Genomic DNA, 26,878 nt, shown 5'->3' on the forward strand with positions numbered 1-26,878 from the left:
ACAGCCTTTTGTAGGTAGCTGATGGCTTATGAAGAGAAGAGATGACTGTCTAAAAGGTGGAGATAAAAAGCAAGAGCTCGTCTCACATCCAACATGTGGTATATTTTTTCTTGATTTGAAGAAGGTGACGGAAAAAATGAAGGAAGGACAATTGGCTGGGAAAGATGAAATTGAGAGACAATCTTGGGGAGGAAGGAAATGTCCATGAATAACTTCACCTTATCAGGGAAAAAATTGTAGATAAGGATAGATATAATTGTATAATTATATCTATAAGTGTAGATAGCGTAAAGCTGTCAGTTCATGAGCTCGTTGGGCTGAGGTGATGGCTATGAGAAAAGCTGTTTTAAAGGTGAGGAACTTAAGTTAGTTGTAGCTAATGGCTCAAAACGAGCTTTGGCAAGCTGTTTCAAAACAAGAGTTAGTGACCACTGTGGAAAGGGAGGTTGAGTATTGGGGTAGATATGAGAGAGACCTTTAAGAAAATGTTTTGTTGTTGGATGGTTTGAAGAAGTTTGCTGCTGGAGAATTTGGAGGTTGATATGATATTATTGCCGAAAGGTAGACTCTCAAGGATGAGATGGAGAGACCCTTGGATTTGAGATGTAGGAGGAAGTGGAAAACAGTTGAAAGCGATGTATTGATGGAGTATGATGAGGAAGATTTGGTTAAGAATTGAAATTTCTTCCATTTGTACAGGTAGGTTTTCCTTGTGGATGATTTTTTTGGCATGATGAAGAACATTCATTAACAAGGGAGATTCCTCCACGCTGCCAGGTACAGAACAGTTAAGTCCAGGTGTAGGACTTGGGAGTTGTTCTGTGTGAGAAGGTGCGGCAGGTGGGGGAGATGGTGGATATCTGATGAGGCAACTGTGGAGAACAGGGAACCAAGTCTGTCTTGGCCACCAAGGGGCTATAACAATGGCATTGGTTTTGACTTGTTGTAGATGGATGGCAACTTTGTGGGGGAGAGGGAACGGCAGAAAAAGATAGGTAAGAGTCTTGGGCCAACGGCTGACAAACGCGTCTCCCTGGGAATGTTTTCCTATTCCTGCTTGGGAGCAATACAGTTGGCATTTCCAATTCACTCGGGAGACAAAGAGATCAACAGTTGGTGTGCCCCATTTCCGGCATAGTTGGTGGAATACTGATTGATCTAGTTCCCACTTGTGAGTTTGTGCATCTGTATGGCTGAGCGAGTCTGCTAGGTCATTGTCTTGACCAGCGATGTCTAAGGCTGTGAGACAGATGTGATGTTGCAGACATCACTTCCAGAGGTCAACCGTTAGGTAGAGGAGATGTGAGGAGTGGGTGCCACCTTATTTTAGGATGTAGTACGTCGCCATAGTGTTGTCGGTAGCAATCTGTACCATTTTTCCTACAAGAAGGTTTTTGAAAGCCTTGCAGGACTTGATGACAGCTAGTAGCTCCAACTTGTTTATGTGGAGCAGTTTTTCTCTATGAGACCATTTGGCATGAACTGTGAGGGATTTGCAATGAGCCCCCCAGCCAGTGCGACTGGCATTGGTGTTCGCCAATGTATTTTTGGGCAAGGTTATTGGAACGGTTGCTCAATAGAAAGGTTGGTATGGGAATGCCACCATTGAAGTTGAGAGGCCATTTCTGGAGTGACTCTTAGGAAAGTGTGGGGAGAGTCTATTAGTGGATCGAATAGGGCCAGAAACGAGGATTGGAGAGATCTCATTTTGGGACGCACATGCTGTACAACTGACATCATAGAGGCCATGGTGCCTAGAACTCGTTGTACCATTAAGGCAGATATCAAGGAATGCGGAGTGAAGCCGTGAAGTAGGGTGAAGAGATTTTTTTTGTGTGTAGGGAGGAACTCACGAGCTCGTGTGGAGTCTATGAGGGCGCCTATGTAATGTATAGTCCTTGTAGGCTTTAATTTTGATTTCTGTTTGTTGATAGTTAGACCAAAATCATGAAGAAGGGCGAGTGCAAAATGAGTGTTTCATCAAGCTTTGCGATATGAGTGTGCTACAAGGAGCCAGTCGTTGATATATGGAAAGACGAGAATGTTTTGAAGTCTGAGGTAGGCGGCTACTGGGGCCATGGACTTGGTGAACACTCTCGGAGCTGTTGCAAGGACAAATGGGAGTCTTTTGAATTGGTATGCTTGTGATCCAAGTTGGAAACACAGGGATTTTCTGTGTGCAGGATGTATTGCAATATGAAAGTAAGCATCTCTTAGGTCTATGATGGTGAACCAGTTGATTTTTTTTCGGAGTAAGGGAAGAACTGATTCTAGAGTAACCATGCAGGATTTTGTGGTGACAATGTAGTTGTTTAATAATCTTAAAACTAGAATAGGGCGAAGTCCCCCGTCTTTCTTGGGAATGGTGAAATAGTGAGGAAAAAAACCTGGTGTTGTTTTGATAGATGGGTTGTATGGCATCTTTGAAAAGTAAATTCATTATTTCTTCTTGCAGGGTTTGTGGTGGAGGAGTAACTATGCGTGTTGTCAGAGGAAGTTCAAAAAAGTGGAGGCGGTAGCCATTTTTGGTGATGGAGAGTACCCAGGAATCTGTGGTGATGGATTCCCATGCAGGTAAGTGTTTCCAGAGGGCAGGGTTGGTGGGGTGGGTGGCAATCTTGGTCAGAGGAATGTCAAACATGGTGTTTGGGTTTCCAGTTATTCCGCCTAGTGGCAGGCTGTTGCTGGGTTTTGGCTCTTTGGTTTTTGAAGTATGGCTTGTAAGAAGTTTGTCAGGGGTCTTCTTGGAAGCTCTGGTACAAGTTAAAGGGTCGTTTCCATTGATTTTGTTGAGGATGCTGCTGGTAGGAAGGGTGAAATCCCCAACGTCTGGCTGCTGAACATTTCTTTTGTACATTCTCTAGTATGTTGTGAGTTTCAGCATGGAAAAGACCTGCTCCACTGAAGGGGAGGTCTTCGATACATGCCCAAGCACTGTTGGCTAAGATGGCCATTCTGAGCGAGGAAAAACAGCGTATGGTTACTGAAGTGGCCATGGACGGCTGTAGCATCTACCGTGTGGTGGGCAGAAAGCATCTGTTGTTCAGCAATGGAGAGACCTTCTTGTTGGAAAGTTTGAGCTAGTATCTTTTTATCCTTTGCCAGGGATTGAATAAAGGTGGACATGCTGTCGCAGAGGAAGCATTGGTAAGCTCCCATGGCTCCTTGATAACTAGCAACTCGCATGGTGAAGGCTGAAGAAGAGTAGAGTCTATTCATCGGCTGTTTATTTGGTGGTATGAGAGATTGTTGGTGTCGAGATCTCGACTGAGAGGCTTCGACAAATATAGAATTTGGAGCTGGTTGTTTCCGGAGGAAAATGGCTCCTGGGTCATGGATTCTATAGAGGTTATCAATCTGCTTAGACATGGTATGGGAGGAAGCTGGTTTTGTCCATGGTCTCTGTGCAGTAATAAGGAGAAATGGCAACATCGATATGTGTACCAGAGTACTGTAGCTGTATTTTTAGATATCAGATCATATAGATGATTGGCTGGTTCTGTCGATGGTCGGTGGATTTACAGATCAAGGGATTTAGCCATGCAAATCATAAGCTGGACATAGGACTGGAAATCCTCTGCCGGTGACATCAGGTCGGTATCGACAATGTCAGACTCTGGAGAGGTAAGTAATACCAATGGAGTCTGTGGCCGAGATCCATGGTCAGAGTCATTGAGATCGTGTCTGGAGTCGACAGATTGTCGATCGACTTCGGTGTCGAAAGGCTGAGTTTCGTAGTATTGCCAGTTATTAGTCAAAAAAGATTAAGGTGGCATGTCCATGGACATCTGTTGATGTTGAGGATCATCAACATCGAAAGATGGTGGTTGAGCATTGACAGACCTCGATTGGTAAGGATGGACCTCGGTGTCGAGCTCGGTGTTGCAAGGGTGCCGGGGTTGATGATTTGGATTTACCGGAGGACAGAAATTGTGTTGATGTAACAGGATGGAGTGTGTCCATGGACCAGGATGAATATCGAGGATTGTCAATATCAGAGCCTGTGTATCTGTGATGTCGAAATGGAGGTTGCTGATGTGATGGCATAGCAGTAGAATAAACAGATGCTGGCGATGCCGAGCATGAAGAGTGATATCTGTCATCTATTCTAGTAGGAAAGTATCAGGAGGTTGGGGCTGCAAAAGCCTCACGTGTGGATGGAATCTGCTCGATGCGCCAAGGTATTTTAGATACCAAATGGGGAGCAGGTTGAGGTATAGCCATCTCTCGGTGATGTGGCCACTTCAACATCAATGGTTGTTGAGAGGTACGCCGACTACCGGATGGTATTATCAAACTGGGTCAAACACCTGGTTGACTAGTCAGTGCAGTTTGTTGAGCAGAGCACTGGCTGTGGCAAATGGCAACCTGATGCACATGCTGCGTGTGAGTTTGAACCACACACAATGAAGCAAGCTGTTGAGATTGTTGATGTCAATGGTTCTGGTTAGGGCTCAGTGGGCGATCCGAGGGCACTGAATATGGAACAGTGTCAAGCTGTTTGGGATGAGAATCTTTGGGTGATGGAATAACTGAAGGATTGCTGGAAGGAATAGAAGGTTGTGGACTGGGAGGAGAGGACGTTAATCAGTCGACTCTATCATCCCATTCTGGAGACTGAGAACAGAGTTGATGGGACGGAAGTCTGTCATCATCTGAGGGAGATCTGACCTAAATTGATTCAGAGAGTTGCTGTGGTTGTGATGGGATGTCTGTAGGCTTAGACTGTTTAGAAGGAAAAGGCTCTGGAGCTGGAGCAGCTTCAGTAGGTCCTGATCTTTAGAAGTTGTTTTCGAAGTCGAGGACTTCTGTATTGAGGGTTTCGATTTGTGTGTCTTCAAGGTCTTAGACGATGCAGATGGATAATCAGAATGAGCTGGTGTAGCCGATGGATTTTTTCCATTGCTTTGGTTTGGGAAGTGGCCCTACAGGGAGGTTGGGCCATTTGAAGTGGTTGTAAGGATTGTTCCCAAAGTCAGAGATTTAGCCTCGAGAGGTGAAATCAAAGAACTCAGTGCTTAAAATTTTTGCAATGGGTACAGGAAGAAGTTTGATGTTCTCCGGGACAGAAAAGGCACTTAGCGTGTCCATTGGAAAGTGGGATCTTATTATCATAGACAACACAGTGCTTAAACAGGCCCAAAGGGGTCATGAATAGGATAAAATAATTGAGGAGAAAAACTGATGATTAAAGGGCGAGGTGCTGGGGCCAGGGGCCATGCAAGGGAAAGGAAAAATCTCTGATGATAATGAGTTTGATCTAATGGTTTAAAAGAAAAAAAAGAATGATAACAGGAAGGAATCAAGAATAAGCTCTCTTTCTCTTTTACTCACAGAAGCAGAATTATGAGGCTCTCACTGCGGTGGTTGAAAGAAACTGAAAGGGGACGCTTGGCGCCAAGGTACTTATACGGGTGGGGAGGGGAATATTCTAATGTGTTTATTGCTACCGCAGAAGCTCTAGAATCTTCCAATGAGGCTCTGCACAGGCATGAATCATCCAGGGTGTGATTCACAGAGGCCACGAAGAAGAACTTACAAAATGAACAATTTATATAGTACATGCATGTTTATTTATCTCAGGAATATGGCACAAACCATTCCACATCTAGAAAATATATGTTTAGAATGTATCACTGAGTTTAAAGTCAAAAGGGTGTGATGAATTCAGAAATTCATTACTGAATTTAATGAACTGACTCCTGGCCAGCAAAAGGAATGTGTATGAATCTTCATTTAAGGAGGCTTTATTTTTCCCTATTCGTCTTTCTCCATGCACGGCCATATTTTACCTGAGCACACCTAACAATTTTCTTGAATGACATGTCAAACCCTGGCAGATAAAAAAGTCAGTCTTACTCTTTTAAACAAGAAAATTATACTCTTGTCAGTTTGAAAAATGCCATTAAAATGTGAAGCATGGTGGGTGGGTAAACCCCATTACAATACTGCCCTTAAATTGCTCAGTGGTGCTTAAGGAAATAATGTTTAACTCTGTAGAAACTGTCTCTCATCCTGTGGATTTTCATTCCAACGGAGAACCCAAATAATGTGTTTGCTGTATTGTCCTCTCTTTGTTTCATAAGGTGCTTGCTTATTTTGCCTCCAATATTAATTTTTTCCTTGGCATCAGTGAAAACTAGCCCATGGGTCGGTATCAGGGAACACAGAATTAAAACACTTCCAAATCATTGAATGTCAGCTGTTTAAACATTCACTTCAACTTTAATACGTAAATACAAAATAGGCATAAATTACGATGGCACAGTTTCTTACATCATTTTATTAAGAACAAAATTTCCTGGACAGACTAGATCTATATAAATAAAACCACAGTACATTTTACTTGTATTTATAAGAATGTCATACTTTTATAAAATTAAGAAATATAAGTTTATTTCACCCCTCAAACTGTAACTGCAAATGAATCATGCATTGCCTCTACTGAACAAAGAGAGGAAAAACTCTACCAAACTGACAAAGCCCTGACAAAGATGTGGCTTTACGCTCCAAAATTAGTCATTGAACATACGAGGACTACTCATTGGTCAACAAATATAAAGGTATAATACACTGTCTGCATGTCATAAAAACAAAGTCATATCTAATTAACACAGGCCTCTCTCCTTACCTACTTTTCCAATGAACATTAAATAAAAAAGGAAGGGGGAAGGCTGAGTGTCCAGCATGCAATAAAATAAAACATTCCAGTTTGAGAGTTGGTCATAGATGAATACAGGTTGCCATTTATCAAGTCATGTGAATTTCCAGCCTGTTTAATCACTAACTTCTTGGCAAGCTGGTTGTGTTACTATTTTCCCAAACTGTCAGGATAAATTTTTACCACTTCATGTGGTAAAGTAAGGTTGGCAGGATTCTCCCTAAAACTTGAAAGGCAGCAAAGATAACCCACCAACCATATGACTCCTTAGACATCACAGCATGCCTTCCCCTGATAAATGGTTGTCCATATTCTCTACACAAAAGTAACAAAGAAATCAACCAAACATTAAAAAGGGGGAAAGCAAAGTCATAGAAGTACCCAGATGCTTACAGACCATCTTCAATACATGCCTTGTTTGTATTAAACGTGCTAGCTTATTTAGCAGATGAAGGGTGCATCCATGTTGTTATCCTTCCTGCGTGTGGTCCCATCACAGTCATTTGGACTTTATATAGTTCTTTTTCCTTCAAGGAGATGGAGGCCCTTTGAGAGAACTGCAGGACCCTGGCATGCTTCCAGATGTAGTTCCTTGCCCAACCCACTGCATTAGAAATCACCTTTTAATGCAATGCTTGAAGATATAAAGCTCATGGAGTGCACAATTCCATTTACATCACATGTCATTTAGGTACAGCTTATTTCTTTTCAGCTTTTCTTTTTCTGAGGGAGGAACCGTGAAGAACAATTATGAGGAAGACAGCAACCATTAATGACAGGGGGAACCAACATGAAGGAGACATCAGAGTTCTCCTTTATGAGTGGGTGGGTGAGAATTACTACTTTGTTATGGTTTTTCCACAGAACAGGCTATTTTATATAAATGGGCTGCATGACAGTTTTTTTTTCTCCATGAATACCAGTGTTATTATTTTCCAATTTTACTCTGAGGCACAATCATTTTATAGTACATTTTGCTCTTCAAAGAATAAAAGAAAGAACACTGTGATCATTTAGAATATTCTAGCCTGTTTTGGACAAATTTAAATGATGCCTTTTTTTAACTTTCCTTCTTTACCAATTATCACCCCTACACTGAGTGTCTAAGGCATCCTAAACATGAACATGCTGAGAAAAAGATATCCCTAAAATGAGTATTCCATTGTTTTCCTCAAAATTTTGTTCTCTCTAGCTTGGGTTGACTTGTCTTCCCACCAGAACTTCAGATATGGTGCTATAATCTCCTCTATCTTTTACTGGCTGTCTTACAATGGCAACATGATGTCATATTTAAAGAAACTGTGAAGTGAGCTTTTACGGTATACTTGCATTGGACCACACCCACTCTTTCCTGACACCCATCACCCCACAGCAGCCTAAAAAGCTAAAGTGAATGATCAGAAACCATTTGGAACAGGTTTTTAAAATGCACTGGGGGAGGTGGGATCATCAGAAACCCCAGATTCCAAAACACACCTGCTTTGGGTCCTTTTTTTTGGGGGGGGGGAAGCCAGGATAGAAATAGTGAATAAAATTAGATAAATACTTACATATATAAATAGTTGGATTTGGGTCTTAGTAGTATTAACAGCAAACGAAATAGACTTAGGGCCAAACTGTGTATTACAAATACATTCTTAAGTGTAAAAGCTGTGTGATTGTCATAGTAGGAGCTTTTTACACCTCCCACTGTTTGCATATAACCTTATTTGCATTGTGCTTGTTCCTGTGACTCCTAGTTTGTCCAGTCCAGTGGTTATCAACCTTGGGTCCCCAGATGCTCTTGGACTAAAACTCCCAGAAGCCTTCACCACTAGCTGAACTGGCCAGGATTTCTGGAAGCTGTAGTCCAAGAACATCTGGAAACCCAAGTTTGGGAACCACTGGTTTCATCCACACTTTGCTTCAAACCTGGGAAACAAGTTCAAAACAGTTTCAATTCTGGTTTGAAGGCAAGCTAAGGTTTTTGCTTGCCTGATTTATATATCTGCGAGAGGTAGTGTAATGTAGTGGGCCAAGTATCAGACTAGGACTCAGAACACCTAGGTTGAAATCCCTACTCAGCCATGGAAATTCATTGGGAATAGCACTAGTAAAACTACTCCTTAAATACCTCACATTCTTCAGAAAGCCTACTAATGTTGCTATCAGTCAAAATCACCTTGATGGCCTCTAGCATCCACATGCGTGTATGTACCGTATTTGCCGGCATACAAGATGACTTTTTGGCCCTGAAAAACATGTGTCCAAGGGGGGGGGTCATCTTGTACGCCGGGTGCATGTCCAGCAAACCCTCCCTCTCTCCAAGCGAAGTCACTTACCTGGTAGTAAGACCGAGTAGAGCCCCGCTCCTAGCCTGGAAACAGCCTGACTCTAGCGCCGAACAGCTGACTGTCGGGAACAGCAGAGAGGAGGCAGCCATTTTGAGATGCGACCACATGGCTGCTGCCTCTCAAAATGGCTGCCACCTCTCCAAAATGGCTGCCACCTCTCTGCTCTTCCTTCTTCCAGCAAACCCTGGCTCTCTCCGAAAAGGAACCAAAAGGGGCAAAAAGGAACTCTCCCCATGATGCAGCCAAAGCAGAATCACACATGCGGAAGAGGGAGTAGTCTTATACAGCAAGTATATAACAAACTCTACATTCTGAGTGGGAATGTTCAGGGGTTGTCTTATATGCCCAGTCGCCTTATACACCGGCAAATACGGTAAAACTATATATGAGCAATGTGGAGATTAGTAGCTCTTTCTAATGTCCTGTGTCCCTTGTTAGTTTCTTCTTCTCTTTTGTTTCCATTCCTGCTTCCTGCATGGTGTGCACCTAGAGGAGGGACTAATCACTCCTGCCAGTGATTGACCACCTGCCGTGGCTTTTTGAAATGGGACCTATAAACAATTTCTAGAGGTACCATAATAACACATAAGCAACAAGACATCACAACAATGCTTTAGAAGCTGTCTACCTGCCATTAGGCCAAAGGAAGCTTTGCCCAAATATGGATTTTGGTCACAATGGACATTCAATACATGACAGAAAAAGACAGCTGTCAATTGTGTTTTAGAGAGCCATGAAAATAGATGTGTATTGCCAACTTTCGCCAAACCTTTAAGCAATCAAGAAGGTTAAATCCACACTTTTCTTTCTTTCTTTCTTTCTTTCTTTCTTTCTTTCTTTCTTTCTTTCTTTCTTTTTACATGTGTGGTTTGGCATAACTGTCCATGCTACATGCTGAAGAGAAATCTAGAAATATGTGCTGAAGGTGAAATGCAAACAAAAAGTTCCTATATTCATTTGATTGTGGGATATTCCTTGGCTGTAAATATTGTAGCTTGTATTCCTTAAGAAACATGTGCTTCATCTGAACCTAGATTTACACTTACAGAAAAGTCCCTGAGAGCAAATGAACATGGGATTTCCACAGTTCAGACTAAAATCCTTAGTAACTCATGTCAAAGTAAGCCTTTCTGAACTTAACAGGCCTTACTTCTGCATGGGTATGCACTTGATTGCACTGTGAAGCATTACTTTTGGCATGCTATACTGGAAATGAGTAAATGGCAGTGACCCAGAAAGCTGCCTTAGTCAAATTGTCTGTAAACCAATCCAACACCCTAAATGTGGGAGCCTTTGTTTTAATCCTTTGCAATACTTTCTTATTCTCAATTATTCCATTTTTATCATTTTCAATGGAGAAAAAAGTAAAATAGATGGCTGGACGGACAGACAGACAGACAGAAAGACAGAAGTATTCCATTTGGTCATCTTTCTTCTGAAGCTTACTACCATCCTCTTATGAGTTTATTTTCTAATGCCACAGGAATTGGATACTGGGGTACTGCACATGTTCTGCACTTTATCTACTCCTAATTTACCTGCTCATACTGCCAATGGAGTAATTGGCCAGTGTGGACAACCAAGTTGATTGTAATCAACCAGCCTGAGTTCTCATTGTTCCTTGACTTGATTGTGTCATGCAACGGTGGCCATCAAGTCATTTGTTGTCATTTTAAAGAAGTAATATATGCCATGGCTTGTAATTATTATGTAGCACTCTTCACAATTATCAATAAATTAAGATAGGCTTTCCAGGTGTCTATACAGTGGACCCTTGACTTACGGAATTAATCCGTATTGGAACGGTGGCTGCAGGTCAAAAAGTCTGTAGGTCAAGTCTCCATTGACCTACAGTGCATTGAAAACCGATTAATCCTGTAACAGGCCATTTTTGTTCCATTTTGGTTTTTTTCTGGTCTGTAAGTCAAATCTCAGGCTGCAAGTCAAACCTAAATTTTGTGGCCAGAGAAGTCTGTAACTCAAAAAGTCTGTAAGTCAAGCTGTCTGTAAGTCAAGGGTCCACTGTACAGTGAAAAATTCTGCTAAGAGCAGCAACTGTACCTCCTAAATGTTTTCCATTGGGAGATGCATTTTGCATTTGATAAGATGCCACCTAGGAGTCTAATGTGTAGTGCATAAAGTCAGTGAAGAAGAAGGAAATGTAAAAACTAGACTGGGGTATTCTTCAGAAAGGAACCTGAGAGCTGAGACTGCACAGTGAAGCTTGTCCAATTGATTTTTTTTCTTGTGTTTCTATGAAAACTAGTCTGTATTAGTCATGATGCTATTTACTTTGAATCTGGTACAACAATGACAACGAAATGGCCAGAATCCTATTGATTGTTTATGCTGGTGTTCAGTGACATTAATTACAGGGGCAAAGTGTAATGAGTTAATGAGTCTCTGCTGATATTCCTCATTATGGACCAATCAAGCAATTTAGCAGGCAAGAAGCCAGACAAGCAGCAACTTCTTAACTAGTGACAATTTGCTGCTGCATTTTTACGCTGCAATACTTCTGCCTGGGTAAATAACCAATAGAATTCAGGCCAACAGCTCCTTCAATTTGCCCTAAATTGAATCTTTATTTCAGCGCAACCCATCATAATGTAGGTATGTTGTTCCATGCAGCCTATTCATACAGGAAACAAACTGCACAGCTAACTGATCTCATCAGTATCAGGTTGGAAAGCAACAGGTTTTCTACCATGTCCATGATTCTCATTAAAAACCTATACTCAAGAGAAAAAGCTAGCTATGCTCATTATTTGCAGCCCTTATTACTCAGCCCTTGTTACAGAATACTAGCAACAAGCAGGGTAGACCCTATTCCACCTATTTTGCACAAGCTGAAACAAATGAACCTGTGTATTGTCTGCTGCAAGGTGATGAGAACTGAGGCTTCTCTGCTCTCTGCTCTTCCTGCTGCTAGCACTGTTACCCAAGAACCAGCACAGTTGGGGCAGCAGGGAAACCATGGAGCAAGGACTAAATTACAGGCTTCATCACACTTGCATTTTAATGCAAATGTGCATACCAACCCCTATTCCCTTGGCCTATGAGAAGCATAGTTCTCTAATTCCTACATCCCACATCCAGAAGAGATGGTTCCATTTCAAATTCTACTATGTTAATTATGCAAGTAAGGTCAAATACCTCATACTTCTGTAACCTGTATTGTAACAGGACCGGATAACATTATCGGAGATGATGAGTTGACTGGGAGTTTTTATTCAAAAATGGAACATGCTATCACAAACCAAATAAAAACAGTCTAAATCTTTTCAAGACTAGATAGTGTTTCCAAAAGCAGGATTACTGGGAATTTTGGATTTCTTTGTCTTCCTTTCTTTTGTTGTAAACTTAGTGGTGACTGTTGTTGCCATCAGGCACACTCAACTGCTGGCCCTTTAGAATCAGATTCAGAAAAAACATTTCAATCCTCACCCTTAAAATAAGACAGCAAAGCTGCTTTGGTCTAGATACACTCCAATAGAAGCCTGATAGCACTTCCATCTCTTGGTTTATCATTGTTGACTGCCATGTAAGAAGTGCTTAAATGGGCGGTTTCTTCCCGGATGAGGATGAATTGTTGCAGCTCTGTGGGAAATCCCTCCCTAAGATTTGTTAATTGGACTACAGTTTATTCAGCCTTTCCAAAAAGGAGATGATGTAGGGCTCAAGTTTTTCAGGCCCTTTAAGAAGAGTGCTGTAAAGTAAATATAACAAATCCTAATTAGGCCAAACAAATTGTAATCTAAATAACAAAATACGATTAAAAACTATCATATAATAACACTGAGTCTGGACACAACATAAATCTATGTCACTTTGCTGCAGTTTAGAATGTATGTCTGATGAACAAACATCATTGTTTTTAACTCTTTCTTTTTGCTTAACTGGACTTGCCTCCTGTTACCATAATCTACTCAACGCATGGGGTCAGGACAATCTACAAAACCCCAATTTTCAAAATGCTATGATGGGAGTAATATACACATGTACTGTACACTACTGAGTCCCTACTCATTTTTAATTACATATGGGTCAGAATCCTATTGAGTTTTTTATGCCAGCATAATGCAACAAGCATAAATATTATAGACCTTTGTGTTCTGAATTGCAGAATTCAGCATTCAACAGTAAAGGCCTCCACTAACTTCCTACCTTGCTGCAACTGGCTAAAAAAGACACCACTGGGCCTAACTAACAGGATTTTGACCATTATGTGCTAAATCATAGAGCTACAATATTGGCACAGTATTACTTTCTTAGCTTTGCATGAGTTATCTAGTAGCTGCTACTGATTGTTGAAAGGGTGACAAACACAACTTAGGAAACTTTCATATCATAAAGACATTCTAATCCATACTTTATGAATGGGGGGATGTATATCCATGAAAAGTATGAATGCTGGACTAACAGACAGTAGGATAAGGAACATAAAACAGAGCAAGTCCATCTTTCCAAGAACTGAAACAAAAATTAAACACATTGTCCCATGAATTTGAAAACATATATGAATATGAGTTTATCATCTAGATGGAGGCAACACAACAATGCAATCAGCTGGTGAGGAATAGATGGCAATATGGGGTGTTACTGATAAGACAGAGGTATCTGTGTTAAAATCAAACTACAGAGAGCCTCAGACACAAAGGTACACTTGTATCTAACAAAACAGGGTTTTGCATTGTGTGGTTTACAGTTAATCTATTCTGGTGCTGGAAGGCGGGGAGGAGGGTCGAATAATGGAACTAAAGGGATGCCTTTACCCCTTTGGACTCTCTGCGGAATGGCCCCTGAGAAAATGGCTAAGAAAGGGTTCAACAGGAATGCCAAATTTCTGCTGAATAGGTTAAAAGAGTGAGGAAGCCTCTTCGGCAGCCATCCATGCGCAGAAGGCCCGCATAACATTTCTGCTGAATAGGGCCCTAAATAAAGACAAAAGAAACAGAGGAATCTAATTGTAACTTGAGGAGAAGTTTTGACTACATGTCCTAATGCCTGAGGATTTCAAGTTAATTTGATAGCCCTCTGGACACCAGCTGACTTATAGTATTACAAGGTATTAAGCCATCTTTCTGACTTGAATATAAACATCACAATAAGCCCTTTCTGCCATAAATGTAGATAGGTGGACATAATGAGCCTTAGGAGAATCTAGAACACCAGGGTTCTACCCAGACATATCAAATAGTGTAGACAAAGACAATGTTGTCTACTCAAAATTTTAGCTATTAAAAGAGAACACCCATCCACACCCAAATGTCTTCTACACATAATACTTGGATTTTACTTTAGGGTGGAAGCATTTTACATTGCCATAAAAAGAAAATATTTGAGGATCAGATTTTACTTGCACTTTGTATCAATCATACTGTAAGCCTCTGGATTCTATTATGTCTTAACGGGGATTTAGCCTATGCCAAGGGATTTTGGTTTGGCAGGGAGGGGGAGGTTTTTTTCTCCAGCACTAGTGTACTTTTACTCAAAAAGCCAGAATATGAGAAGGAGGAATCTTACCTCTGCAAGTGGATGCCAATGAGCAATTGGTTTCCGAGGATATGAGAGCATTTCGTTCCAGTGGTCTCGCCCAAGGCTTTCTGCATCGTTGCCTACCTGACAGACTCCAATGACCTCATTGTGACCTACACTGTGAAAATGTTCAATAATATTTATTTCTTAAAATTTTATCTCTAGGAACCATGTAGTTCAAAGCCACTAGGGAAGGGGGAAAAATATCTAAGGGCCTAACTAGATACAATGCTAAGCAAGTCTTTGCACCCAACATTAATAGGATCATAGGAAGCATGGAGAAGTCATTAACCCTCTCCTAACCCGAAGACAATTCCTCCTGCTAAACACAGTCCTTGCCAGTGGGGGATAGGAGAATATCTTGCCTAGAGGGGATTGCTTAGCAAACCAAATACCAGCTTTAGGGGAGAGATTTCCTCAGAAACCCAAGGAAGGGGAGGAGGAATACCTTTTCCATGCCTACACTGATCCCATTAATAGCCACTGATCCCATTAATAGCCACCTCCCTTTAAAACCATGCACATTACTTGGTAAGAATCAGTTCTTGCCATGTGCATTTTGGCCCTCTGGTAAGAGAAGAGCAGCTCTTACAAAACACACACACGGACAAATAACAAAATGTCAGACAGCAAGCTTTCCATATCCCTTTCACAATGTAATATAACACACATTTTGGAAGTTTTAAAGAGGTAGCTGTGTTAGTCTGTGCTAGCATCTCAGGTCAAAGCAAATTAAAAATGAAACTAAAAAAGACAACAAAAAATATTGTGGCACCTTATTTAAATGTGAACTTTCATGGAGAAATCTGAGGAAGTGGACTTGTCCACAAAAACCCACATTAAAATACAGCAGTTAGTTTTTAAAGGGTCACAACATGTTGGTCATCTTTATTTTTATTTTGCTTTGTCCTAAGACACGGATGAAGATTTTTTTTAAACATAGAATTGATTCTAAAGAACCCTGGCTTAGCCTAAGGAACCCTGCTGTATATTTGTACCCACTTGGCTCTTCCTGCAAGTGTTGACTGAAATGTAGACCTATTTGGCCTGTTTCCTGTGACACATAACCCAAAACTCTCACTTGCCCCAAACAAGCCATAGTTATTAGCTGGGGCTTGTTGTAGAGTAGCACCAGCCTGCTGCCTTGCAGAAACACAGTCAATGTAGGCTGGAAATTGGCAGATGGCTTCAAAGTCCCACTGACTTTCAGGACCTAGAGAATGGCTTGAAAGTATAGATGGTAACAGAGTTGCTAAAACTATGCAAGTGGTCAGTTCTTGGAATGAATTGGCTACTGGAAGCCCCATGTAACAAGGAGGAAAGTAGAACAAATAAATATTAAGCCCCTTGAGTCTCTATCCATCATCCTCTCTAGATGTTCACCCCTTTCTAGAGCTCAAAGTGCCAGTGTGAAATCTACTGGGACTTTTCAGGTCAGTGAAGCCAGAAAGCATGTTTTACATGACACTTGGAAGTTCTCCTGCAGGCCCATCTCATATCAGGTTATGATGTATATCCCAAAAATCTGATGGAAGTATTGAAGGTATTTTACTCCCATCTTTCATTTTGCACCCTAGGAATATTACCTTGTCCATTTCTCTAAACATATTAGAATGGGGGTGGGGGAAGCATTCAATGCATGATACTTAAATAAAAATAGCAGTATCACTTGTCCTATGTTTACTGATACAGCTGACACGTTAAACCAAATATCTCTCCTTTAAACAGATCTAGAGTCAGGCACATAATATATGAAAGCATCAAGAGTGGGTGGGGGACAGGGGGGCAACTACTGTCATGAGCTTAAAAGATCTGCTCTTTATTCCTAGAAGATGTCCAGATATCTCACCGGTCATAATCCATAACTGCTATAGATAAACTGATTTGGTCAATGCTTTCTGGAGGGACATCAAATACTATGGCTTCATTGTAAACAGGATTGAGAGTATTCCTTTTGGTGGATGTCTTCCTCTTCTTCAATCTCCTCCCTTCACACATTAGAGAAACTTTCACATAGGGATCTGTTAAGAAGCATAGAATACACATAGTTACTTTCCTTTAAAATAGTTTGAAGTCCAAAGCAAAGATCAGCCTGAGATTCTTACCCAACTTTGTTTTTCTATTCATTTCTTAGAATCTTCTGATCTATGGCTATAAAGATAAAGCATGTTCTTTAACTATGACCATGTCTACTATCGTGCAGGATACCTCCTCAGGATTTTTCTACAAAAATTCAGGCTGATTTGCCTTCTAAGGAAGAATTTGGAAAAAGGGAAGCTTTTGTATGATGAGTACAATTGTGTGGCAACATTTCACCTTCTGTTCTGTACACTCTTGCCTGGACCACATATCAAAATGAAACAAAGCTTGAACCAGCTGGCATATCATATGTCCTTACAAATTGGTCCAGGTTACCTATCCCACCTTTAGCTGTAGTACAGAAGGATGTCTGACTCTTTTTAGCTGTCTTTCAACCATGGCGCAGAGTAGACAATTGTTTTGCCCTTCTTCAGTACATACAATGCTAGCTTTTACATCCATCAAACTCAAAGAAATGCTAGCTTCCTTTTAGGATGTGGTTGCATTTGAGGGCATATTGGAATTTATGGCTGTGCCAACATAGGTCATATCATGGCTTAGCAAGCTGCCGCTGGCAACCCCTGACCTTTCTTGTTTCCAGAAAAAAAAGTCTAAACCACTCCAGACAGATATTCTGAGAGGAGACTGTTCTGTCTCTCCAAGTTTCATAAGAATAAGATATCTTAGCAACTGCAACTCTATTGTGACTGAATGTACTTAGCACTTGCAACAAACCACTCACATCTTTCCTGGTAACTTGGAATAAGCAGTGAAAATAAATTGCTGCTTAGGAATGGAAAGCCAGGGTGACGTACCAAATAGAGTTTTGGATAAGAACCAGAGAAACCTTGTTTTTCATCCCTGTCAGTGAACTAAAATGGACGGGAACAGGCGAATTCCATTCAGATGAGCATCATATCTACTATTGTGGGCAAGAATCCAGCAGAAGAAATAGAGTAGCCCTTATAGTCAACAAAAGACTGGGAAAAGCTGTACTGGGATACAATCTCAAAAATGATAAAATGGATTCAATATGAATCCAAGGCAGACCTTCCAACATCACAGTAATCCAAGTTTATGCACCAATCACCAATGCTGAAGAGGCTGAAATTGACCAATTCTATGAAGATTTAAAACACCTTCTAGAACTGACACCAAAGAAAGATGTTCTTCTCATTATAGGGGATTGGAATGCTAAAGTAGGGAGTTGAGAGATAAAAGGAACAACAGGGAGGTTTGGCCTTGGAGTTCAGTAAAGTAGGAAAAACCACTGGGCTAGTCAGGTATAATCTAAACCAAATCCCTTATGAATACACAATGGAAGTGATGAACAGATTTAAGGAACTAGATCTGGTGGGCAGAGTGCCTGAAGAACTATGGATGGGGGCTCGTAAATGTACAGGAGGCAGCAACAAAAACAGCAACAAAAACCATCCCAAAGAAAAGGAAATATAAGAAAGCAAAGTGGCTGTCCAACGAGGCCTTACAAATAGCAGAGAAGGGAAACAAAATGCAAGGGAGATAGGGAAAGTTACAGAAAATTGTATGCAGACTTCTAAAGAATAGCAAGGAGAGACAAGAGGACCTACTTAAAAGAACAGTGCACAGATATAGAGGAAAATAATAGAAAGGGAAAAACCAGAAAGGATTGGAAAAGATCAGTCTACATGCCAATTCCAAAGAAGGGCAGTGCCAAAGAATGCTCCAATTACCGTACAATTACACTCATTTCACACGCTAGCAGGGTTATGCTCAAAATCCTACAAGGTAGACTTCAGCAGTATGTGGACTGAGAACTCCCAGAAGTACAAGCTGGATTTCGAAGGGGCAGAGGAACTAGATACCAAATTGCTAACCTGCGCTGGATTATGGAGATTGCTGGAAGAAATATCAACAACCTCAGATATGCAGATGATACCACTCGGATGGCCGAAAGTGAGGAGGAATTAAAGAACCTCTTAATGAGGGTGAAAGAGAACACAAAAAATCTTCTGAAGCTCAACCTTTAAAAAAAAAAGAAAACTAAGATCATGGCCATTGGTCCCATCACCTCCTGGCAAATAGAAGGGGAAGATATGGAGGCAGGGACAGATTTTCCTTTCTTGGGCTCCATGATCACTGCAGATGGTGACAGCAACCACGGAATTAAAGGACGCCTGCTTCTTGGGAGGAAAGCAATGACAAACCTAGACAGCATCTTAAAAAGCAGATACATCACCTTGCCAACAAAGGTCCACAAAGTCAAAGCTATAGTTTTTCCAGTAGCAATATATGCAAGTGAGATTTGGACCATAAAGAAGGCTGACTACCGAAGAATGGATGCTTTTGAATTGTGGTGCTGGAGGAGACTCTTGAGAGTCCCCTGGACTGCAAGGAGAACAAACCTATCCATTCTGAAGTAAATCAACCCTGAGTGCTCACTGGAAGGACAGATCCTGAAGCTGAGGCTCCAGTACTTTGGCCATCTCATGAGAAGAGAAGACTCCCTGGAAAAGACCCTGATATTGGGAAAGTGTGAAGGCAAGAGGAGAAGGGGACGACAGAGGATGAGATGGCTGAACAGTGTCACTGAAGCCACCAACATGAATTTAACCCAACTCCGGGAGGCAATGGAAGACAGGAGGGCCTGGCATGCTCTGGTCCATGGGGTCACGAAGAATCAGACACGACTTAATGACTAAACAACAAGAAAAGGTATGTGTGTGTGATACAAATATATGAAGTTGAGGAAAAGACCTTAATCCTTTTATTGCTCTGCAAATGTATGTAGAAACAATGAACACATTACAGTTGCACCGTGGTATCCATGGGGGATCGCCTCTAAGCCTCCGCACAGATGCTGAAAAATGTATATGTAGTGAATACTATACATTGCATTGTCTCTGAATCCCTCTAGTGGCCAGTTCTGGTAAATACACCATGGAAATACATATAAATATGTATTTAGGTGGGCGGATTTAGTATTTTCAGGCAGTGTATAAGTGTATCAGGAGATTCTAAATCAACAGATCGAAGGGTTCCTACTGTATCTTTGCTAGGTTTGAAAGATTGTTTGGAAGATATCTGTGAAGATTCTCAGTCATCCAGGTGCAGTTATCTGGAAGTTGAGTCATGGCAACTGGACTTCTTTGTTATTAGACTGAAATGTTTTGCTACTCACCCAAGTAGTTTCTTCAGTCAATCTAATAAGAAAGAGTCCAGTTGCCATAATTCAACTTCTAGATGGCTTGGAAAATAGTTTGCTTTTTAAAAAGATATTGTGTTTAACCACTTCAGTTAATAGGTTCTCCAAATACGAGTGATTAGCCTATTAAACTAAAATCAGTACAGTGGTGCCTTGCACAACGAGTGCCTCACACAACGATGAATTCACACAACGATGCCTTTTTCTGTCAAATTTGCTGCCTCACACAGCGATGTTTCCTATGGGGGATTTTCACACAACGATCTCCCTTTTCGCTCCTGTAAAAGTGTCTTACAATGTTTGGAAGCTGTTTTAAATGATTGCAATGGTTAGTCCACCTCCTGAAACCTATGCAAACTGATTTTGGTGTTGTTCTGACACTTCGTTAATTTATGATGATTTTTTGTTTGTTCCATTGGAAACCATTAGGCAGACCATCCAATGGTTTCCAATGGAGAAAATTCAAAAAATCATCATAAATTAACGAAGTGTCAGAACAACATCAAAATCAGTTTGCATAGGTTTCAGGAGGTGGACTAACCATTGCAATCATTTAAAACAGCTTCCAAACATTGTAAGACACTTTTACAGGAGCGAAAAAGGACTTCGCAAAGCCATTGGAATGTATTGAGTCGGCTTCAATACATTCCAATGAAGGAAACATTGTTTCACACAGCGATGTTTCCTATGGGGATTTTCACTCAGCGATGGCAATCCGTTCCAATTGGAACGGATTAACCGGTTTTCAATGCATTCCTATGAGAAATGGTGTTTCGCAGAACGATGTTTCACACAACGTTGATTTTTCTGGAACCAATTAACATCGTTGTGTGATGCACCACTGTACTGATAATCTGACAGGTTATTATTCTAAATATGAAATCTTCATCTGGTTGCAAATATTAAAAATTATAAGTACCTGAAAGGACTGTCTACATTTAAAAAACATGACTTTAACTGACTCTTACAGACTAGTGATTTAAATCCACCCTGGAACTGACCTTTCCATGCACAGCTAAGAACAAACAGGATCCTGGGCAATGAGCCTAAGGGGGGAAAACACTCCTTGTTTCTAATCAATTAATGTGTTTGTTGCATTCAAAGGTACACAGTAGATAAGAAAACACTAAGATGGGCATATGCTAACCATGATTTTCTATAAAACTCGAGGATAAAACAGAAGAATATAATTATTCTGTGAATATAAACAGTTTGTTGTACCAATGAGGGAAAAAGATATGCATACCTGATGCTCCCGTTATGTCCATTGCTTTTAAATTTCTTGCTTTTATTATAGTAATTGTTAGTCTACCAGCAGTTGGAAGATAGCAAAGTGAAAACATCAACTCTCCAAGATCTACTTTATCCTATAAAAAAATGGAACATTTGAGGCAATATAAAAAATATCTCTCTACATGTCTTCATATATTTCACATAACGTTTCTTGTCATAGGACATAAAGTGGTTCTTCTAAAGGAATTTAAAAAGCCCAGTTCAACACCATCATTATTATTTTTTATATAAGAGTAGCATATTATGAGAAAGCAGTTTAGTGGAAAACATGTAGTTGGCTATATTTTTATATTGTTTAACTACAATTATAATCATTTAACCCAAGTACTGTACCTTGCCCATGTTTCTCATATTAATTATTGTACGTATGTGGAATTGTTGCAAGAACTCATTTGCTGCTACTTCTCTAAGAACAATTACAGTAACACGGAACTCCTCAGAAAAAAGATATTTAAATGACCTCTAATCTGAGTGCCTTACAAGAATAAACAGATTAAAAAAGGGTAAGTGTTTTGGTGCTTATTATTCCATGACAACAGACCATGAAACCAGAACACTATATTGTGGTACGCTTTTCTTCCAGGATCCATCCAGCCATACACTCCAGACCCAAGTGAATTCCAATGAATTACTAAAAATAAAACTAAATGAATGTAAACTTTCCATGTTTATTTCTGAAAAGAAGCAAATGGGGACATAAAAGCAGCTTATCTTGCAAATCAAAACACTGATCCAAGGAGGTGATATTTAATGAATTGCTGGGTACAACTGGCATCAAGATCAAAGGAACTGTGCATGTATACATTAAATATATTTACTTTCTTTGTGTGAAATTAATCCAGCAGGAGAACTATAAAAGGAAAAGGAATTAGCTGCACAGATTACATATGTGATTAGCAAGGAGGCAAATAATTTTCAGGAAGGTCTGAGTATTCTGCAAAGGACGTGCATCTTCTTGTATCTAGGATACCATTTTGAGCACTCACAGCTGCATCTCTGATGCGAAGAAGCCCTGGGACCTCCAGAGACCCCAAATCCCTGAACTTTTTCTACATTCGAAGGTTCAGGCAGAAATGCAAGCCTCACAAAGACGTTTCTCATGATTACTGCCATGACCTAATAAGTGTCCTTCATGTTCTTTGATTCTGGTGTGGATGTTATGTTTTGTGGTCCCAATATGCACACCAGAATCAAAGAACATGAACGGCACTGCAGACTAAAAAACCCTGGAAAAATCAGTAGTAGCTGAAGACCCCTGAAACAAGCTGGACATGAAATCTGATTTCAAAACACAGAAGTACTGGACAACACCAGCAATCATTATGTTAGACTATACAGGGAAGCCATTGAAATCCACAAACATCAGGACAGCTTCAACAAAAAAGAAGAAAGGCTAAAACTCAACAAAGCCTGCCTCCCAACACCAAAAAAGACAGCCTGCAAAGAGGATAACGAACCCTACCCAGCCACAAGGACTTGTGATCACTGCACACAAAAGACTATCCCACACAGTACACCAGAACACAGAGTTCTAACTCCTGTCCTCTGAAGATGCCGGCCACAGAGACTGGTGAAACATTAGGAAGAAAAACATCCAGAACATGGCCAAACAGCCCGGAAAACCTACAACAACCATCGGATACTGCTTCTATCAAAGAAACCAAATCTCCAGTTGACTTGTATGGAGTTTACTCAGCACTCAAACAACAACAACAAAAAACACAGCTGGCAAGATTTATTTATTTTTACTGACCTTAGTACAGGACTTCTAAATAAACCTACAACGGCTATTGTCCTGTATGTTTGGCTAGCAATTCATCTAAAGAGGCTAACAGCCCCACTATATGTACTGCTCATGGAGGCTGGCAAGTCCACAAATACAATGGAAAGGCAGGGTAATATATTTTTAGCAAGGTAGTTTAAAAGGTTGAGTTTCACCAAACGGGGATGGTGGAGGAGGAATGTGAAAAAGGAATCCTTCTCTTTTTCAACCAGTCTTTGATAGAGGAAGAGATTTTCCTTTCTCTGTAACTGGCATGGGGACCAAGAAAACCAGAGAGCCTTCACCAGCCCATTCCATGAAGGTCACCTCCACTGACTATCCACCTGACTGTAGCCGTTTCTTGACTTGTTGAATACAAGATTTTAGAAATACAATTTTGGAGAAGATTGGAATAACTAAACACGTGTTAGCATTATGCTCTCAAAAATCTGATTTACTTAAGATACACCTCATGAAGAGTGAATACATGCTTTGAGAGGATTGGTGGTAACTTTTTTGGGGGGGGGGTATCCAGAGACTCCATTTACCAATCTTATCCACATTTCATGGTTATTTAAAACTGGAATGAATCTTATCCCAGCTCCCTATAACCTATCTGACAGCCTGCCTTCTAATTGATCTGTGGCATATTCTTTTCAAGTCTCATAATAATTTACACTTTCAGATTGCCTAGGCAAGATTAACTGACCCCACTGGTGCAAACTGATGGATCTGGCGCTTATTCCTATGGTGCAAAAGCTAGTGGATCAGCTTCTGCACTCCTAGCTCCTGCATTTCTGGCACGGAAATTTAACAGGGAGAAACTGCGAGCAATGCTTGGTAAGAATCTCAAGAAAGGGGAGGGGAAAAGACTGGATCCAATTGTAGCTCAGAAAGCGGGCAGATTCATAACCTTCTCCTCCACCTGGACTGTAATTACCCTCTGGATCTGTCAGGGCTCTTTGGATAACTGGATCAGTTTATGTCAGTTTCACATAGGTTCAGTCCTAAATCTGCAATTTTTCAGTAGATAAAGAAAGTGAAAAATTAGGCATTACTGAGAATTCCCTGCATGTAGGAGGCATGAATGCCTTCAAAATGACTGAAATGAGAAGACGACATTTATGGTCACAATAATGGCATCACTCCAGAAACCACACCTGACTAAAGCCACTGAGGGCCAAACTAATTATAAGTTCTTTTATTATGATCCCCCTCTCTCACTGTGCCATTGAATAAAGAGTTATCTATATGCTGGAGATGTGAAAAAGAAAAGGCAACATACTATCCTATGTGGTGTGTGCGTGTGAAGAGAGACATTATATTTAATGAGATTAAAGAAATTCTAGGGACAGATATACAAACATGTCTAATGTTAGCATTGTTAAATATATAGATTTAGATTCCCAAGGGTGGTGGGTTACACAATATATTTTTGTGTTATGATTCTATTTGTCATTTTGTTATTTTTGTCATTTTGTTATATTTGATTCTATTTGTTATATTTTGTTATATTAATGAACATTTATAAAACGAAACAAAACAAAATGGCAGCCACTCCACCCAGATGGATTGGTTGGTCTGATACCAGCAAGAAATATAATCCTTGAGAAAACACTGTCCTTCTGACACTAGGAAGAAAGAGATACATGATAAGTCTCTTCCCAATTGTGTTTTCTGACTCATTGGAGAGATCATCCCCATGGGGTTTTAACAGTCAGATATTACACCATGAAAGGAACCTATGTTTACAGCCATTTGATTTTAATTGACTTCAGAATCACATGGAAAGAAAGAAAGAAAGAATTTTGCAATGTGTATTTTCATTAGATTTCTGCCATCATCTTACTATGATCTAGAGACATTTCCATGCCACTTTATATCAAATCAGAATAATGAGTTGTAGTCAAACAGAGCTGTTCTTAATGCTTGCAGCAAATTTACCTGAAGAAACTGTATTCAAATTAAGCAGTCTACCCTTTATAATCAGTTCCTATACTCTGGCCTATATTTTGGACTTTACATAATTTGTATCTGCTGCCTGCTTTTCCAATGATGGCAATGATACTATTTTTTAATACTATAAGAAGGAAAGCAAGCTAAGATTATAATCCTTTTAGAATTATTTATGCTACTATAAGCCTGGGTGCACTTAGTAGTGTGACGTTCTCTGAAATGCCTGCTATAGTAAGAAAAAAGGAAATCCTCAGAGGATCAAGAGTAGTGCAGGATTTTATTGGAATTCCCTATTTAGTACTCGGTGAATGGGAGCATGTGTAGAGAGACTAGTTTGGCAATGCCTGATGTCACAGTGTCTGCTCCTGTTACCACAACTTAGTGCATCCAGGAAAACTATCACATGATGCTGGTGGGAGATAGAGGGAGGACAGACACTGGTTATTTATCAGTTTATTCAAGATAAATCCACACATACACACCCACTGCATGAATTCAAAGACCTGACCATTGGGGGGGGGGGAAGAAACTCAGTTTTGACTCCTCTCTTGACAACTTTCAAAATGTATGAGGCCAAGATGTCAATAATGTGTCAGCAAGCTCAGTATTGCTTCGAGTGTATGATTTAACTTTCGCTACAGGCAGTATGTTGTCATGTGGTTCACCTATGCTCCAAAGCCAGTTTTACAAATCAAACAGACACTGTGACAGACTCCTTAGAGCATTGCCCACTGTTTGGGTGTGCTTGCATCTATTACTCCTCCTGGCAAACTTTAAGAAAACTGAAAAGAGAAAGGAATTGCTTGTCTACCAAACAACAGAGAATCTGATACTGGGTATACATCATACAATCCACAGTTTCTTTAGAGCACAGCACTAGGAAGAGCCTTTAATATGGGCTAAGCTCCTTGGCAGGACAAATATTGAAGGAAAAAAACTGAAGTGAATTGAAAAGTGGCCCAAAGGGATTGTAACCATTTATTGTGGTAGTGACACATCTTTGTTCTTCTGCTTCCCTGGTTTCCAATTAGACTGTCAGAGTTCATTACACATTGAGTATAACCAAGCCTGAGGACTCTTTCAAATACAACTCCCTTCCTACAACTAACAGGATCAAAATTTACCCTTACTGTGCACATTCTCTGGATGCAACAATACCTTCCTTGCCCTCTCTCCATTTCCCATTCATACATGGGATGGAAGGAGTGGGGGGGGGGAACTGTGGTCAGCAGCAAGCACTCTGCAAACCACCAAGACGGGGGACTGTTGTGACCCAGTATTACAGGCCAGGGCATTGAGGAGGGAAGAATACAGCAATTTGGATGAATGGGACACAGAGGAAGAAACAGGAAACCAAAGGGCTCTGCTGAGGAACAACTTCCTTTTGCCCTGGTTGTTTGTTCTTGGCTTTGTGAAGATAACGAGTCTTCCATCGAACAACTCTCAATTCAAATTTTAAGTGTTTCTTCCATCATAGCTGCTGTTCTGACTAACAGAATTGTCTTTTTGCATTTTCCATGATAACATTGATATAGTGAAACATTACATATTTCAAACTTATTATAGTCATCTTAGAGTAACTAGGAGGTTTTGGTTTCACTTCCCAGACACTAATTAATGAAATCCTCCATCAAGGCCCACCCTAGTTCATTCACAAGTTCCATACTGATGGTTTCATATGCAGCTCCAACACGGTGCTTGTAGTAATGGATATACATACAAACAGTACAAAGTGGATAATTACTACTGCTCCTCTCCAAAACTCTTTGTAATACAACTTTGTTTTTATAGTTTCCTTATTGTGGGAATCTTCCTTCAGAGGAGTCTAGGGCACAAACCTTCGGCACTGAAGTAAATAGTTCCTCAGTGTTTAAGTACAGAGAGTGAAGATCAACTCCGTATCTCTCCTTGCAGATACAACTTGTAACTGAAGTGTTTGGAATCTGAAACAAGCATGTCAACTTCCTTTGAAATGCAAACGAGGGTGTAGAAACCATGATTTTAAAACAAATCTCTTTTGTAAGGAAAGGGTAAAGGGAATGCCAAGCAGAATATTTAGGAGTTTGCATGGC

At 40.4% G+C, this 26,878-nt stretch overlaps 1 protein-coding gene across 6 annotated transcripts in view; it reads right to left on the reverse strand.

The window, feature by feature from the left end:
- Positions 1 to 6,196: 6,196 nt before the first annotated feature.
- The window catches only part of SYT9 (synaptotagmin 9), a 118,068-nt gene continuing 97,386 nt past the window's right edge, over positions 6,197 to 26,878 (reverse strand). Inside the window, exons 4-7 of one of the 6 annotated variants that reach the window (XR_013540895.1) lie at positions 21,042 to 21,162; positions 16,382 to 16,553; positions 14,521 to 14,645; positions 6,197 to 7,265 (exon numbers count right to left, since the gene is read on the reverse strand). Coding sequence is in view for 3 of the 6 variants with exons in the window: in XM_078384006.1 (XP_078240132.1) it covers positions 13,821 to 13,928; positions 14,521 to 14,650; positions 16,382 to 16,553; positions 21,042 to 21,162 (531 nt within the window). In the remaining 3 variants the exon portion in view is untranslated. Of the gene's footprint in view, positions 13,929 to 14,520; positions 14,651 to 16,381; positions 16,554 to 21,041; positions 21,163 to 26,878 lie in introns of all 6 variants that reach the window. The other 5 variants (XR_013540894.1, XR_013540893.1, XM_078384006.1 and 2 more) reach the window with 5 other exon arrangements.

Source organism: Pogona vitticeps, chromosome 1, assembly GCF_051106095.1.
Source record: "Pogona vitticeps strain Pit_001003342236 chromosome 1, PviZW2.1, whole genome shotgun sequence".
NCBI classification, from domain to species: Eukaryota; Metazoa; Chordata; class Lepidosauria; order Squamata; family Agamidae; genus Pogona; species Pogona vitticeps.